The sequence below is a fragment of the Berghia stephanieae genome, chromosome 1 (assembly GCF_034508935.2).
Source record: "Berghia stephanieae isolate SIO BIC M18660-M18661 chromosome 1, UCSD_Bste_1.3, whole genome shotgun sequence".
Classification (NCBI taxonomy): Eukaryota; Metazoa; Mollusca; class Gastropoda; order Nudibranchia; family Aeolidiidae; genus Berghia; species Berghia stephanieae.
The window spans coordinates 29,833,117-29,849,599 of record NC_088360.1 but is presented as its reverse complement, the minus strand read 5'-3'; the positions used below and the strand labels follow the sequence as shown (position 1 = coordinate 29,849,599).

The 16,483-nt window shown below is 35.8% G+C and overlaps 1 protein-coding gene across 3 annotated transcripts in view; it reads left to right on the top strand.

Annotated features, from left to right (window-relative positions):
* Positions 1 to 413: 413 nt before the first annotated feature.
* The window catches only part of LOC144971442 (poly(A)-specific ribonuclease PNLDC1-like), a 39,019-nt gene continuing 22,949 nt past the window's right edge, over positions 414 to 16,483 (top strand). For 2 of the 3 annotated variants that reach the window (XM_078912360.1, XM_078912376.1), the window contains exons 1-5: positions 2,334 to 2,552; positions 6,350 to 6,401; positions 12,247 to 12,320; positions 13,893 to 13,929; positions 15,120 to 15,195. In XM_078912360.1, coding sequence (XP_078768486.1) covers positions 2,474 to 2,552; positions 6,350 to 6,401; positions 12,247 to 12,320; positions 13,893 to 13,929; positions 15,120 to 15,195 — 318 coding nt within the window. In that variant the 5' untranslated portion in view covers positions 2,334 to 2,473. Of the gene's footprint in view, positions 575 to 2,333; positions 2,553 to 6,349; positions 6,402 to 12,246; positions 12,321 to 13,892; positions 13,930 to 15,119; positions 15,196 to 16,483 lie in introns of those variants that run through there. The other variant, XM_078912368.1, reaches the window with a different exon arrangement.

The window sequence follows — 16,483 nt, the reverse complement described above, 5'->3', positions numbered from 1 at the left end:
TCATCATCATCATCATCATATTATTATTATTATTATTATCATCATCATCATCATCATCATCATCATCATCATCATCATCATCATCATCATCATCATCATCATCATCATCATCATTATCATCATCATCATTCCTCTTCTTCCAATCCAGGATATTCATAATCTAAGAGATTGCGAATTGCTGCTTTCCAATTCTCTCAACACCCGAAAAGCAATGAAATAATTGAACATAAAAAAAATTTGACATGTTGCAGCGAAAGAGTGTATAAAGGGAAAGAACCCATAATGATTATTGTCGTATCAAATTCACAGTAGTTGTTCCCCTTAGTACCACAGTTTCATTCTTATAATTTTTAAACGTTGCTTTTTGAGTAGTCCTCACTTATTTTAAACCAAGATCGGATTGTTGTTAAAATGGGTTTTAATCGCGATGTTAAGGTCTGTGGTTTGAAATCCTAGACCACTTTCCCCCAGATCAGCCTGTTTGATGATGCGAATGATGTCTTCACCCATTGTTTGCCAATGCTAAAACCACTAAACTCTGCTCCCTGCATCAGATGTTTACTGGATTTAGAAGGTAATACTACTACTACTACTACTACTACTACTACTACTACTACTACTACTACTACTACTACTACTACTACTACTACTACTAATAATAATAATAATAATAATAATAATAATAATAATTTGTGCGGCTATGTGGTCTTGTGATATGACATATCGCTTTCGGATCGGAAGGTCCAGGGTTCGAGCCTCGCTCGGCGCATGGTTGAGTACTTGGAGAAGGCTCTTTACTCACATTCTCTCACCGCACTCAGGTGTAAAATGAATACCTGGCCGTTAACAGCGTTGTCTCTGTCCGAAAATATTATAACATCGCCTAGCAGGCGTCATGTCCCGTCCTAAATGTTAAAATGTTGCTGTTGGCCAGGCACCCCTTGTAAAGCGCTTTGAGCACATTTAGTGGATATTGCGCTATATGAAAGCTCAATTAAATTAAAAATAATAATAATAATAAGCTTCCTACGGGCGGATATGTATTATGTTGTTTCCTCTGAACTGGGAGAGAAGCTCCCAGGGGTTCTGATTAAAATTTAGCAACACGAGACCAGGTGGAGGTCAGGAGGTTGCGGTTCAGGACCTGTCTGGCGACATCTATCTTGCATCGACAGAACCCAGCGTGAACAGACAAGAACTCCCTGATAGAACCTAATGGAGTCGCCCAATTTTAAACTACTCATTGTGGTTACGGTCTAGAGACCTAAGAGCACATTAGCATCGTGACACAGCTACCCGGTGGGATCAAGACGTTCTTGTGTGTGTGTGTGTGTGTGTGTGTGTGTGTGTGTGTAAAAGTTTTGTTTTTTGCAGATTGGGTGGTTCTTTAATGGTGTCCTAGAACCTAATCATTAGAATGGGCTGCCTCTCACGTATCACAAAGCACACACGACGCAGCTTGGTATATAAACATATCAAATAAGTCTTTAAGGATCATGATTTTTCTAGAAAACACAAGCAGGTTGATGCGCTCTTAGCAGGATCAGGAAGTTAGTTAAGAACATTGTCTGTGTGAAATTTCCAGGCCATTCTCAATGTACCGGAAAGCACCCAACAGTCGTAACGTCACTTCCCTCGTAATGACGCATGGTAACTTAGTAACACTAGCTCTAAACTATCTGAACAATGGCGGACGCCCTCATGAAATATTTCCCCGGCGAGCATAAAAGCGTATCCAGAGGAAAAAACCCCATAAATTTGATCATGTTTTGACTTTTACACATTCTGATCACAAGGCATATGAAAAGTTCTAGCTAGCATGAAGAATATAGAGTAATGATTTTCTTTGTTTAGAACCAAGATGGCCGCCGTTGCCGGGCGGCGTGACATCAGACTACTGAATCCACCTGCTCCCCAATTTGTTGATACACACACACACACACACACACACACACACACACACACACAAGTGTACCTCCTCGTGTCTTCGTCCTCGAACTTTCGTGTTCAAAATTTATTTATTATGACGTTAAAAAGAGGTTTCACATTGGAAACGCGTGAAGAATAAGCGTCCCAACTCCTCGGAGTCAGAATTTTGGTCCCCAGTCGAAGCAGGTTGATTTAAATAATTTTTCGGTTTGTTTTTTTTTCATTTCTTCTCTTTCCTTCTTCCTTAAAAAATATTTTGTCTTATTTAATTTTTTTTTCTTTTTTGTATTTACTGTTCTTTTTTTTTTTGTCTGGCAATGATTTATACACACATTTTCGGATGGCAGATTTTCATCCACTGTTAGCACTGCCGACACACTTCATCAAGAATCGAAAGTGAAAGTAGATAGAGTAGGTGGGAGTGGGAGATTGAGGGAAAACAAACAGTGGCTGGATGTGTATATTAATATTTACGGATTTTACTTGCATTTTTATCTCGCTTGTTTTATATTTTAAAGAACTAAGCTCACGCTTTTATTAAGCCATGATTGAAGTCACCAGAAACAATTTTTCTTATATATTGCCTCAGGTCGAGTCAACAATCAACACTGCCGATTTTGTTTGTAAGTTTGTTGTGGGGTAGACTGGTACTGGTAGTAGTGGCAGTAGTGGTAGACCATGCCATAAAATAAAGACAAAGAGATAAAGTGATAAAGATAGCCTTGGCGGCCCGCTGCCTCTATGGCTATAGCTCTAGATAGTTGGGTAAAACTTAAAACTAAAACGATGTTTTCCCCCCATTTTTTAAATAAAAAAAAGGCTGTGGTTATTCAGAGTCGACTCTGAATAACTGTCTACGGTCTACGGTTATTCAATTCAGAGTCGACTCTGAATAACTGTCTACGTTTATTCAGAGTCGACTTTGAATAACACTCTACAGTTATTCAGAGTCGGGGAGTCCCTTCCACAGACTATGGTCAACTCTGAATAACTGTAGACAGTTGACTCTGAATAACCTTCTACAGTTATTCAGAGTTGGGGAGTCGACTCTGATACTGTAGACAGTTATGAGTGATGAACTATCATGAACTTCCAGTTACCAACCACACGGTTTTTCTGTTTTTTCTTCTCTCCCACCTCTGTTTAACCATACGGGAAAAAATCGTTTTTTCCTGTCTCTTCTGTCATGGCAGTTTTTTGCATTGCTGATTTGCATTGAGGCCGCAAAATTTGCAAATTTTCGAGATTTTGCAACAAAAAAAAAAAAAAAAGAAATATTTTTTAAAATATAGTGGGGACCAGTGATGATAATCTACCGCGGATTTCTGAGATTTTAGGATTTGTTCATAAATGTTCCGTTGTTTTTGTCATGTCAAACATTTTCTGCTCGGTAGTAGTTCAGGGGAGAAAAAAAAACAATAATATGCCTTCTATCATTTTTTGAAACCTCTGCTCAGTTGCATGAATTTTGGTGACACTCCTTTATTTATGACGTTAGTCTAGACACACTGGCACCAAATGTCAAAAGTAGCACAAGACACATGGTGGCCATGGATTCATGGATGAGATGATGATCGAAAGGGAAGGGGATGGAGCAAATGGGTTTAAATATTTTTGTACTTTTTAGCTGTAGCATGATAGTACAATAATTTGGCGATTTTATAAGTTTTATAATCGTGTCTTTTTTTTTTTCTTTCCTCGTTTTTAATTTTTGTTTTATTTTTGTTTGATTGTTCTGAATTTGTTAATAGAATTCATTACAACTTGTGTCTAATTATAAAACAATTAAAAAAAAAATTAAAAATCAATTCATTAATTCTCTCTCTCTCTCTCTCAGCCACCCTTCTATCTTCATATTATGTTTATAGATATCATTTGGTAATAGAGAGATAATAAGTTAGGCTGATCGATTTAAGAAATGATTGTTTATAGTCTAATTTAAATTTGCTTTGTTGATGGAATATGTTTTGCAATTGATTAAAGATTCTTATTTATAAGCGACTGCAGTTGAAAAATTGCCAAGTTTTAAGAATTTGGCACTAAAATTGCCAAAGTCACAAAGTAACTGTAGTAAACTGGTATCAAATTGTTACCAACATAAGTGCCTGCTCCACTCACTTTTCTGTATCAAATTGAAAGAAACTCATCTTGCGAGAATTCAACTCGATAGGCTACTCGGCTCTAAATATCAGTACACATCTACAGTTATCCAGGGTCGACTCTGAATAACCATCTACAGTTATCCAGGGTCGACTCTGAATAACCATCTACAGTTATCCAGCGTCGACTCTGAATAACCATCTACAGTTATCCAGGGTCGACTCTGAATAACCATCTACAGTTATCCAGGGTCGACTCTGAATAACCATCTACAGTTATCCAGGGTCGACTCTGAATAACCATCTACAGTTATCCAGGGTCGACTCTGAATAACCATCTACAGTTATCCAGAGTCGACTCTGAATAACCACTTCGTAAACAAAAGATATTTTGGCGATGTTAATAACTAAGCATTTTCCACTGTCTTTTATATTTACGGTCTTGAATTTATGTCTTGCAGTTGTAGACCAGATCAGAAAGGCTCTGATTAGTAATTAATAAGAGTGGAGTGTGAAGACCAGTTAAACAATAAGGGAGGCCTTCCGCATGTTCCTCTAGCTAAGGGGAAACAACCCAACTAACCCTGTGAAAATAAAACCCGGTACCTTTAACTAACCTTTTGATAGGAGACACAAACAACCTAGGACCTTTAGAGTCCAAACGAGTTAGCCCGTCGTCAGCACGTCTCCGTTCCGTGCCAAATCCATCACCTATCCGTAGAAAAAAACGGATTGTCGCTGGATTGGCGACGTCCTATGGCCCGTTCCATCCCCGTTCCAGTGCATGATTTGAGGAAACATGTATGCTGAGATCTTGACTATTTTGTACTATTTGAAACAGAAACGTCATCATTGCAGGCGAAGATATTGGGTTCATAGTATCCACCAGAAGAGAGAAACCTACGGGGAGTTCTATCACCTTGTAAAGGAAGTGCTGAATGATGAAGAACAGTTCTTAAAATACATTTGGATGAAACCAAGCACTTTTTTCATCATCATCATCATTCTCATCAACACTCGCTTTCGTATATGAAGGTACTGGCGAGCCTCTTTACTCACATTCTCTCACAGTACTCAGTGTAAAATGAGTACCTGGCCGTCAACAGCGTCTTTGTCAAAAAAAAAAATGTAATATCGCCAACAGGTGTCATGTCCCGTTCTACATGTTACGTTAGGGACCCTTTGTAAAGCGCTTTGAGCAAATTTAGTGGATATTGCACTATATAAAAGCTCTGGTTTTTCTTCGGTATCTTTTTTAATTAACACTCTGTTTCAATATCCATCATCAGTTTTATCATACCGAACCTGGCATTTTATAACAGCCTCTATCAAAACTTCAGTTTCCATGATGGATCAAGAGAGAGAATGAGAAACAAAACGGGTACCGTCCTGGATAAATTTTAGTGCTACAGTAAAATGAAAACTCCAGCAAAACGACGGGTGTACGATGGAAACACCATGGATCGGTCTCGGGTCACTTGCCACTCCAACAGGTGTATGGGAATGCATAGAACTTAAGTTCAGACCTGTGAAAAAAAAAAAACGGGCTGACGACGGGCTTACTCTGTTTGGACTCTTACTAAGACCTATAAACTAACCCTAATGGAAAAAACAAAAACAAATCGAAAACCTAGGACTACTTTGCACTGACTTTCAATTTTTCAGTGACAAAATGACTACGGAGAACCAAAACAATGGTCATATTAGGAAATTAAAACTTTACCAATCAATCCAGGTTTGTTCTACAGCTTTTACAATGCTACTAAATTTGACAAATTGAATAAATAAACGTCTGACAAAATATCCATGGTTAAAGTAACAACATAAAGTGAAGCTATCTCTTGGCAGGTCTCCCGACAATGCTGTCCACTGTCCATTTACAATTTTAAATTTATTCAATTTTAATTCTGCTGGACGATAGCTTTAACTTTCTTAAACAGCAAACAGCTCATCATAATCGTAGCCCTACAACTTTGTCTCGGAATATATAAGTTACAAATATCAGACTCAGACTAAATGTGTTGAATTCGAGTCATCTGTGGTCAACTTCTTGTATTGTGATTGTATTTGCATGCATCATTCAGGAAAAGGAAAATGCAAAGATATTAACGCCCTTGAGATGACATCACAATTATTTCACTTTGGCCAAACACATTTTAGGAGAGAATTCTTTAACTTAAAAATTAAATGTCTACTGACAAAAACTCTCTTATGTTTGCGGCCATCAAAATATAAGCGTCGGACTTAAATGTTTGACAGATTTGCGGCAGGGGCTGAAAATATATTTGTAATTAACTCCTGATTTTATTTCTAATTCTCAGCAATTGATACAGAATTTACTGGCCTTTGTCTTAATGATGGTTGCAGACCCAGGTAATTCAGGTTCTTACTTTTTAAAAAACAAATTCTACAATAATCTTTGCTTTTTGTTTTTATTCATAGCTTTTACTTCATACTTTACAATTTTAATTGGTGAGTAGATCCATTTTTGGCATTTATATTTCTGACTGTTAAAGAGTTTCGATCTCAAGTTTGATATTTATGAATTTGATGAAGTGACTGAATTAAGGAGTCTAAACCATTTCATCTATGTTTCGAGTTCTGCTATGAGTGGACATAGTTGAGTCCTTGGAGAAGGCTCTTTATTCATATATCCTCTTACCTAATGAGTACCTGGCCGTTAATAGCCTTGTCTGTTGTAATAGAATGTTGATTGCCTAAATGCCTGATGGTTTGGAACCAGAGAAAATGGACGTTTAGGAGGTACAGACATTTAGACGAAGTTGATCAAGTGCATGATGAATACATATATGAACCTTTATATATCACTCATTTCAACTGATTCACAATGATTATTGTACTCCATAATGCTTTATTTCTATCACTAGCTGGCCATGTTTGATCGAGTGGTGCAGTCAAATCAAGAATGAAGATGTTTGCAATATATGCATACATGCTCTCACACATACATACTCACATAATGGGGAAGTGACGATGACCATGGAAAATTCTGGTCCCATCATTGTGTCATCGGGTAATGCACTTCATACACATTACCCCACTTGACTCGGTGTGAACGGGTACCTGGCTATAGACACTGACGGATATTGTGAGAGAGTTAGCAAAAAACAGATGCCAAACAGGCAACCGGTATTGTATGATATGGAAATATGGTTCCATATGGCCTGCTGGGGGAATAAATGAAAAACTGTGAAGCGCATTGAGCTTGGTAAACCAGTGTAAATACGCTATATATATATGATCATATTGAATCGTGTTTGATACAAATATGGTACGAAAAGTGCTCGACATGTAGTAATGGAGCGAATTATTATTTAAAATATTTACCACAATGTTTGGGGCAGTCTACATCGATGTTTCAGGCTTAATTTGCCATCTTCAGGACTGAGTTGTTTTGTTGACTGTTGTTGTTTCTTGAAGTGGTTCCGGTTTGAAGTTAATTAAGAGGAATTTGCGCCGATGGGGACACTTTCCGTAGATCTCATTTTTCATGTTGAGTGTGGCTTCATGAGGTTGTTTGATTATGGTATATTTTTCTTCCAGGCATAAGCTACATTGTTTTGATGTTGGTGTGTATCCTGTTGCTTTAGATAAAATTTTCCATGAAATGTTGTGGTCTATTTTGTTGTCTTTTAATTTCCAAATATGTTCGCTGAGTTTTGTGGATGTTTTTTTGTTAGTGTTTCTAAATGTTGAGGTGTGGAGGTTGTATCTTGTTTTGAAATTATTTTCTGTTAGTCCTACATATTTTTCTTGCTTGTTTGTTTTAGTTTCTGTGACTGTGGCTTGGTAAATTAAACTTGATTCTAAGCATTGTTTGTTTAGCGGGCAATGTTCTTTATTTCTGCAGTTGCATTTTCTAGTGGGTGGGTTTTGCTCTTGTCGGTGGTTTATTAATATTTTTTTGTTGTGGCTTGAAATTATTTGTTCTATGTTGCGCATACACGAGTAACTTATTTTTATGGTATTCCTGTTGATAATTTTATGTAGCTTGTGGTTTTTTGGAAAGTGTGTATCAATTAGTTTCAGGAACTGCTGTCCTATGTTTGTGCTGACGTTTATGTCGAAAGGTGGGTTGAACCAAGTTATGTGTCGTTTTCTTGTTTTATGTTCTTCACTTGTGTGTTGGGGTTTACATGAGAGGGAGGCGTCTGTGTATACAAATGGTGTGTTGTATCCACTTTTTGTGAGTGCTTCTTTGTAGGGGGTGGCTGCGACGTTGAATATCTCTCTGTTTTCCGAAAGTTTGCTCACCCTCAGTGCAATGTTTTTTGGTATGTTTTCAATGACGGGACGGGGGTGGTTGCTGTTTTTATTAATGTAGCTAATGGTGTTGTTTGGTTTTCTGAACGGTTGGAATGAATTGGATTTTATGTCGAATGTGATGTCGAGGAAGTCAACTGTTTTTTTGTTTGCTTCTATCGTGATTTTTAAATTGTTGTTTTGGAATATTTTACAGAATCTGTAAAATATTCCAAAACAACAATTTAAAAATCACGATAGAAGCAAACAAAAAAACAGTTGACTTCCTCGACATCACATTCGACATAAAATCCAATTCATTCCAACCGTTCAGAAAACCAAACAACACCATTAGCTACATTAATAAAAACAGCAACCACCCCCGTCCCGTCATTGAAAACATACCAAAAAACATTGCACTGAGGGTGAGCAAACTTTCGGAAAACAGAGAGATATTCAACGTCGCAGCCACCCCCTACAAAGAAGCACTCACAAAAAGTGGATACAACACACCATTTGTATACACAGACGCCTCCCTCTCATGTAAACCCCAACACACAAGTGAAGAACATAAAACAAGAAAACGACACATAACTTGGTTCAACCCACCTTTCGACATAAACGTCAGCACAAACATAGGACAGCAGTTCCTGAAACTAATTGATACACACTTTCCAAAAAACCACAAGCTACATAAAATTATCAACAGGAATACCATAAAAATAAGTTACTCGTGTATGCGCAACATAGAACAAATAATTTCAAGCCACAACAAAAAAATATTAATAAACCACCGACAAGAGCAAAACCCACCCACTAGAAAATGCAACTGCAGAAATAAAGAACATTGCCCGCTAAACAAACAATGCTTAGAATCAAGTTTAATTTACCAAGCCACAGTCACAGAAACTAAAACAAACAAGCAAGAAAAATATGTAGGACTAACAGAAAATAATTTCAAAACAAGATACAACCTCCACACCTCAACATTTAGAAACACTAACAAAAAAACATCCACAAAACTCAGCGAACATATTTGGAAATTAAAAGACAACAAAATAGACCACAACATTTCATGGAAAATTTTATCTAAAGCAACAGGATACACACCAACATCAAAACAATGTAGCTTATGCCTGGAAGAAAAATATACCATAATCAAACAACCTCATGAAGCCACACTCAACATGAAAAATGAGATCTACGGAAAGTGTCCCCATCGGCGCAAATTCCTCTTAATTAACTTCAAACCGGAACCACTTCAAGAAACAACAACAGTCAACAAAACAACTCAGTCCTGAAGATGGCAAATTAAGCCTGAAACATCGATGTAGACTGCCCCAAACATTGTGGTAAATATTTTAAATAATAATTCGCTCCATTACTACATGTCGAGCACTTTTCGTACCATATTTGTATCAAACACGATTCAATACACAGCTCCGCACCGTTGAGCACTCTTAGACACAAAATGGATACTACGCCACAACTTAGACCTACTACTTTCCCATATTCTACAAAGAATATCCCTACCTGCAACAGAAAATCTTACATTAAATCACTAATAGCAAGAACAGAAACATTTGTCAAGAATCTACGATGGAGAACATTCTTTTTTCTGAACCCACATTTAGAAACCACCCACAAAAAAACGTACGGCTTCAACTCTACAAATTCACCCCCCCCAATACCTGAATTTAAAAAATTAGAAGACGGACTTTTAGATCTCATTCAAAGTGTGCAGTTCAAAAACAAAAATAACAACTTCCAAAACCAACTGACTAACGATGTGAAGAAAATAAACAAAGAAAAACAACTTCTGATACCAGCCGACAAATCCAACAACTATTATAAAATGACACCTGAGGAATATGATAAAATGACACACAAACAAATCAACAAAGACTATAAGAAAGACAGAACACATAGAACCGAAGAGATCACAAAAGAAGATAAGAATATAGCGAACAGACTTGACCTTAGCGATCGAATCGATATAGCACCAAGAAGAGAAGCGTTCATCACATTAAAAGATCACAAGCCTGACTTCAAAAATAATCCAAAATGTAGACTAATAAATCCATACAAATCTGAAATTGGAAAAATCAGCAAAAAGATATTAGAAAAAATAAATAAAAACGTCAAAGAAGCAACTAAATTCAACCAGTGGAAAAACACCGATGAAGTCATTGAATGGTTCAAAAATATCCAAAACAAAGAAAACTGCACCTTCATCTCTTTCGACATTTGCGATTTTTACCCCTCCATCACTCCAGACTTACTAAACAAAGCATTGGAATTCGCAGCAAAATACACCAACATCACAGAAGAGGAAAAACACATCATCAAACACACCAAGCACAGCACACTATACTACGACAACACACCGTGGACAAAGCGACACAATGATTTCGACGTAACAATGGGTTCGTTCGACGGTGCTGAAACATGCGAACTGGTCGGACTCTACATCCTGTCACAACTACAACATACACACACATACATCGGCCTCTATAGAGATGACGGACTCGCTATAACCAACAGACGACCAAGAGCGAACGAAAACATCAAAAAACAAATCTGTAAAATATTCCAAAACAACAATTTAAAAATCACGATAGAAGCAAACAAAAAAACAGTTGACTTCCTCGACATCACATTCGACATAAAATCCAATTCATTCCAACCGTTCAGAAAACCAAACAACACCATTAGCTACATTAATAAAAACAGCAACCACCCCCGTCCCGTCATTGAAAACATACCAAAAAACATTGCACTGAGGGTGAGCAAACTTTCGGAAAACAGAGAGATATTCAACGTCGCAGCCACCCCTACAAAGAAGCACTCACAAAAAGTGGATACAACACACCATTTGTATACACAGACGCCTCCCTCTCATGTAAACCCCAACACACAAGTGAAGAACATAAAACAAGAAAACGACACATAACTTGGTTCAACCCACCTTTCGACATAAACGTCAGCACAAACATAGGACAGCAGTTCCTGAAACTAATTGATACACACTTTCCAAAAAACCACAAGCTACATAAAATTATCAACAGGAATACCATAAAAATAAGTTACTCGTGTATGCGCAACATAGAACAAATAATTTCAAGCCACAACAAAAAAATATTAATAAACCACCGACAAGAGCAAAACCCACCCACTAGAAAATGCAACTGCAGAAATAAAGAACATTGCCCGCTAAACAAACAATGCTTAGAATCAAGTTTAATTTACCAAGCCACAGTCACAGAAACTAAAACAAACAAGCAAGAAAAATATGTAGGACTAACAGAAAATAATTTCAAAACAAGATACAACCTCCACACCTCAACATTTAGAAACACTAACAAAAAAACATCCACAAAACTCAGCGAACATATTTGGAAATTAAAAGACAACAAAATAGACCACAACATTTCATGGAAAATTTTATCTAAAGCAACAGGATACACACCAACATCAAAACAATGTAGCTTATGCCTGGAAGAAAAATATACCATAATCAAACAACCTCATGAAGCCACACTCAACATGAAAAATGAGATCTACGGAAAGTGTCCCCATCGGCGCAAATTCCTCTTAATTAACTTCAAACCGGAACCACTTCAAGAAACAACAACAGTCAACAAAACAACTCAGTCCTGAAGATGGCAAATTAAGCCTGAAACATCGATGTAGACTGCCCCAAACATTGTGGTAAATATTTTAAATAATATATATGATCATACTTATTATTAATTTTTTTTTCTGACCCAGCTGTCCATGCAGCATTGATTTGGTTCCTGGGTCTGTTATATCTTGTTGAAAATGCTTTGTGATAGAATAGCATCCAATCCAAGGGGTAACAAGCAATTGTCTCTTAATTGTATAGAAAAAGGGATACACGGGACCTTATAGCTGCTTTCAAATAATTATATATACTTTCAAAATTCTATTTCAGTCTTTTTGACACAAGTGCACAGCGGTATCAGAAGATCAAAAGAAGTGTTGAGAGCTTCTCTCTTGCTCAGATTGGTAAGTTTGAGAAATTAAATTAAGAAAAGTTTTAAACTGAATCAAATTAACATACATTTTATCTAATTTGTTTACATCTGAATACTATAAATGTGCATCTGTTTCTATGTATGTTATGCCTAAGGAATTTCTCACAAACTAGCTAGTACTCTTCCAGTATGTTAATGATTAACGTTTTTATCAATCTCACAAAGTTAAATAGTTTGTCATGATTCGGGGACCATTTAAAACACGTCCATTTTCTTTTTAATCCATCAATACATCCCAAATCGGATGGCTATTCATGCCATCCATTTGCCGGTCGCTTTCAAGCCTTGACTTCTGCTATGATTCAATTTGGTGCAGTGCGCAGTGGTAAATGCACACTACAATGATTTGAAAGGGGTTATGCAGCAATCTAATATGTTTCAATTGGATTTTGATTTCTGTTGATATTTTGTATATAACAAAAGTGAACCCAGTTATGTTTAAAATTAGGACATAAATATACCTTGCTTACACAGGCTAATCACTCCGGATGGAACATAGGCCATCGACAGATTCTCTCCATCATATCCTGATTTGTGCCATCTATTCGGTTCCCTCCATGTGAGGCCTTCCTATTTCAAATCCTCCATCAATGCCCTCCTCCAGATATTTTCAAGCCTCTTTTTCTCATTTTCTGAAAGTTCCATGTAAATACTTCTAAATGATATTGAAGGATATGTTTTGAAATGAGATTTTAGCAATGCATATTTATTTTTCAAGCCAAATTATTATGGTCCCATCGTTGTAATGGAAATACTCTGAATCCAATGCCAAATATACCCCATGACAACAATGTCAAAACAGGCCCATTATGATTGTGTTTGGTTATCAGACCTGCATATAGGTGGATATGAGATTATATGCATTGATTGGGATTTGGGATTTGTGTGACCATGTGGTCTTGACACTTGCTTTTGTATAGGAAGGTCCTTGGTTCAAGTATCACTCAGTGCTTTGTTGAGTCCTTTGAAAAGGCTCTTTACTCACATTCTCTCACCGTACTCAGTTGTGTAAAATGACACCTAGCCATATGTTGCCTCTGTTGGAAAAATTGTAATAGCGCCTAACAGGTGTCATGCCTCATTCTACACGTAATGTGTTGCCGTTGGTCAGGGTCCTTTGAGCATGTTTAGAGGATATTGTGCTCTTATATTATGTCTTATCAAAATGCATCCTTTTTAAACACTGATTGGTTCTCGGATTTAACGATTTGACCATCATTGTGGTCAGGATTTCATTATGCATCAAAGCCTGATTTGTGCCATGGAAATATCATGATTGAGCTGCTACGATTTGTTTTGTTTTACAAAGGATAATAAGGATGCCTGGTAATGTTTCGCTATCATGCTAAAGTAAAACTGGGTTTTCCCAAAACCTTAAGGGGTTTGGTAATATGTATTGATTACAACAGGACATTTAACTCTCTTGATTTCACCCTCATTGAAAATCAAACAAATTTGTTTGATTTTCAAAGAGAGTGAACTCGAGAGAGTTAAGATATTGTTAACTTTGCATCATTGTTTGTTTTCATTGTTGTATTCATAGGTATCACAGCTTTTAAGAGTGACCCCAGGCAAAACAGGTAAAACCGTTCTTAATGAATACAAAGATTCTGATATATTTATATACTTATACTTATAGAGAACTTAGGAGAGAACTCACTTCACACTCAAAGGGACCAGTACTGATCTCTGGTACAATTGAGATTTTTTTTGGACTCTCCTGTCAACCTTGGCAAGGTTTGGATAACTTGGACTGTTAGATGATGTAAAAAGTAATAGTGTTTTGCAAAAGGCTACTGTCTCATCCAAAGGGTAACCAGAAATTTCTGTTGTTTGATTAAATCTATAGAAAATAGGATAAATCTTAACTCCATGGGCCTTATGACTCCGAAAGAACTTCTGATAGATTTCGTACGATCGTATGGTTTTCTAATTTACTGCTTGTCCGCAAGGAATTCGATGCTTTGAAGAAAATAAATTATTTTTAAAAAAGGATAAGAATTAGACAATAAGGTTAGTTCTGAATTCTCAGAGCTCTTTTTACCATTCGAATATTATTTGAATATTTTGCCCCAAATTAATTGCTTTGACGCAGGTTTTCTTGCTAGAATAAAAACAGTTTATTTTATCATGTCTTCAAAATGCATGAAATGGACTATTGAAATTCATAAAGAGTGTGGAGCGGGCAATTTTATCAATAATGATGAGAAATATAGAAAACAGAGAATATAAATATCAGTGGCTGATGGCCAAACTCTGAATACAATTGATACAGCACACTTCATCAATTTATTCCTCCAACCACACCATGACAATATTTGGTAGAAAGGAATTCCTTTCATGATTTTTCATCCTTCACTCTATTTGGTTCATCAGTGTTTAATAAAATAAAAACCATAAGTAAATTTCAAACGCTTACATCATTGAGTTCATGTCATTTTTTTAAAAGTTTCATAATTTTATTCAGTATTATTTGATGCCAACTCTTCAATTTGCTATTTAAAATATGTAAACACATGAACAGGTTATCTGTTTGAAAGTTCACATTATCAAATAGTTCACATTATCAAATAGTTCACATTATCAAATTGTTCACATTATCAAATAGTTCACATTATCAAATTGTTCACATTATCAAATAGTTCACATTATCACAGATCCAGAAGCTCAATAGTCCAAAACCAAAGACCATTTCGTGCGAAAATCAATTATCATCACTTCAACTGATTATTGTTTGACATTTTATTGAAAATGACTTTTTTTATTTCAGGTACAATGCAACATCTTTCAGTTTTTATCTTTGTCCGGCTTCATTCAGTTCTGTCGACCCGAGGTTTTCTCTTCAGGTTGGCTGAGCATCTTTTATATTTTTACCCATCAATTCTCTTAAATTTATTATTTCTAATCGTATTGCTACCAACGTGTACATATATGCAGGTCTGACATCCGAACCCACTTATGGACCCAGTTTAACATTGTTGTAATGGACAATATTTTGCGTAATTTTTTTGAGATTTCCATTACAACAATGAGCTCAAAAGGAATTGAGTTATCAGACCTATAGATAAGTACACACGAGTGCTACCCATAGTCCCTCAAGCAATATATAAAGGACAAAATAAAAAGTATCAAGAAAAAAAAATTCCTAAAAATAAGTAAAGCAACTAGTGAAAACATAATTGATTTTTCTCCAAATCTTTGTACTGTTTTCACATGATTGATTACATTTTGTTATGCTTTACTTGGAGATCCAAATTTTAAATTTATTAAAATAAATCGATGAAAAGGCTAGACAAGATTGACATAATCATTTGGTTTTCTTATAAAATAAACGCATAGTATTGTTGGTTTTCTTATAAAATAAACAGATAGTATTGTTGGTCTTCTTATTCTACAATGAACACATAGTATTGTTGGTTTTCTTATTCTACAATAAACACATAGTATTGTTGGTTTTCTTATTCTGCAATAATCACATAGTATTGTTGGTTTTCTTATTCTGCAATAAACACATAGTATTGTTGGTTTTCTTATTCTACAATAAACACATAGTATTGTTGGTTTTCTTATCCTACAATAAACACATAGTATTGTTGGTTTTCTTGTCCTACAATAAACACATAGTATTGTTGGTTTTTTTATTCTACAATAAACACATAGTATTGTTGGTTTTCTTATTCTACAATAAACACATAGTATTGTTGGTTTTCTTATTCTACAATAAACACATAGTATTGTTGGTTTTCTTATCCTACAAAAACACATAGTATTGTTGGTTTTCTTATTCTACAATAATCACATAGTTTTGTTGGTTTTCTTATTCTACAATAAACACATAGTTTTCTTGGTTTTCTTATTCTACAATAAACACATAGTATTGTTGGTTTTCTTATTCTACAATAATCACATAGTTTTGTTGTTTTCTTATTCTACAATAAACACATAGTTTTCTTGGTTTTCTTATCCTACAATAAACACATAGTTTTGTTGGTTTTCTTATCCTACAATAAACACATAGTTTTCTTGGTTTTCTTATTCTACAATAAACACATAGTATTGTTGGTTTTCTTATTCTACAATAAACACATAGTATTGTTGGTTTTCTTATTCTACAATAAACACATAGTATTGTTG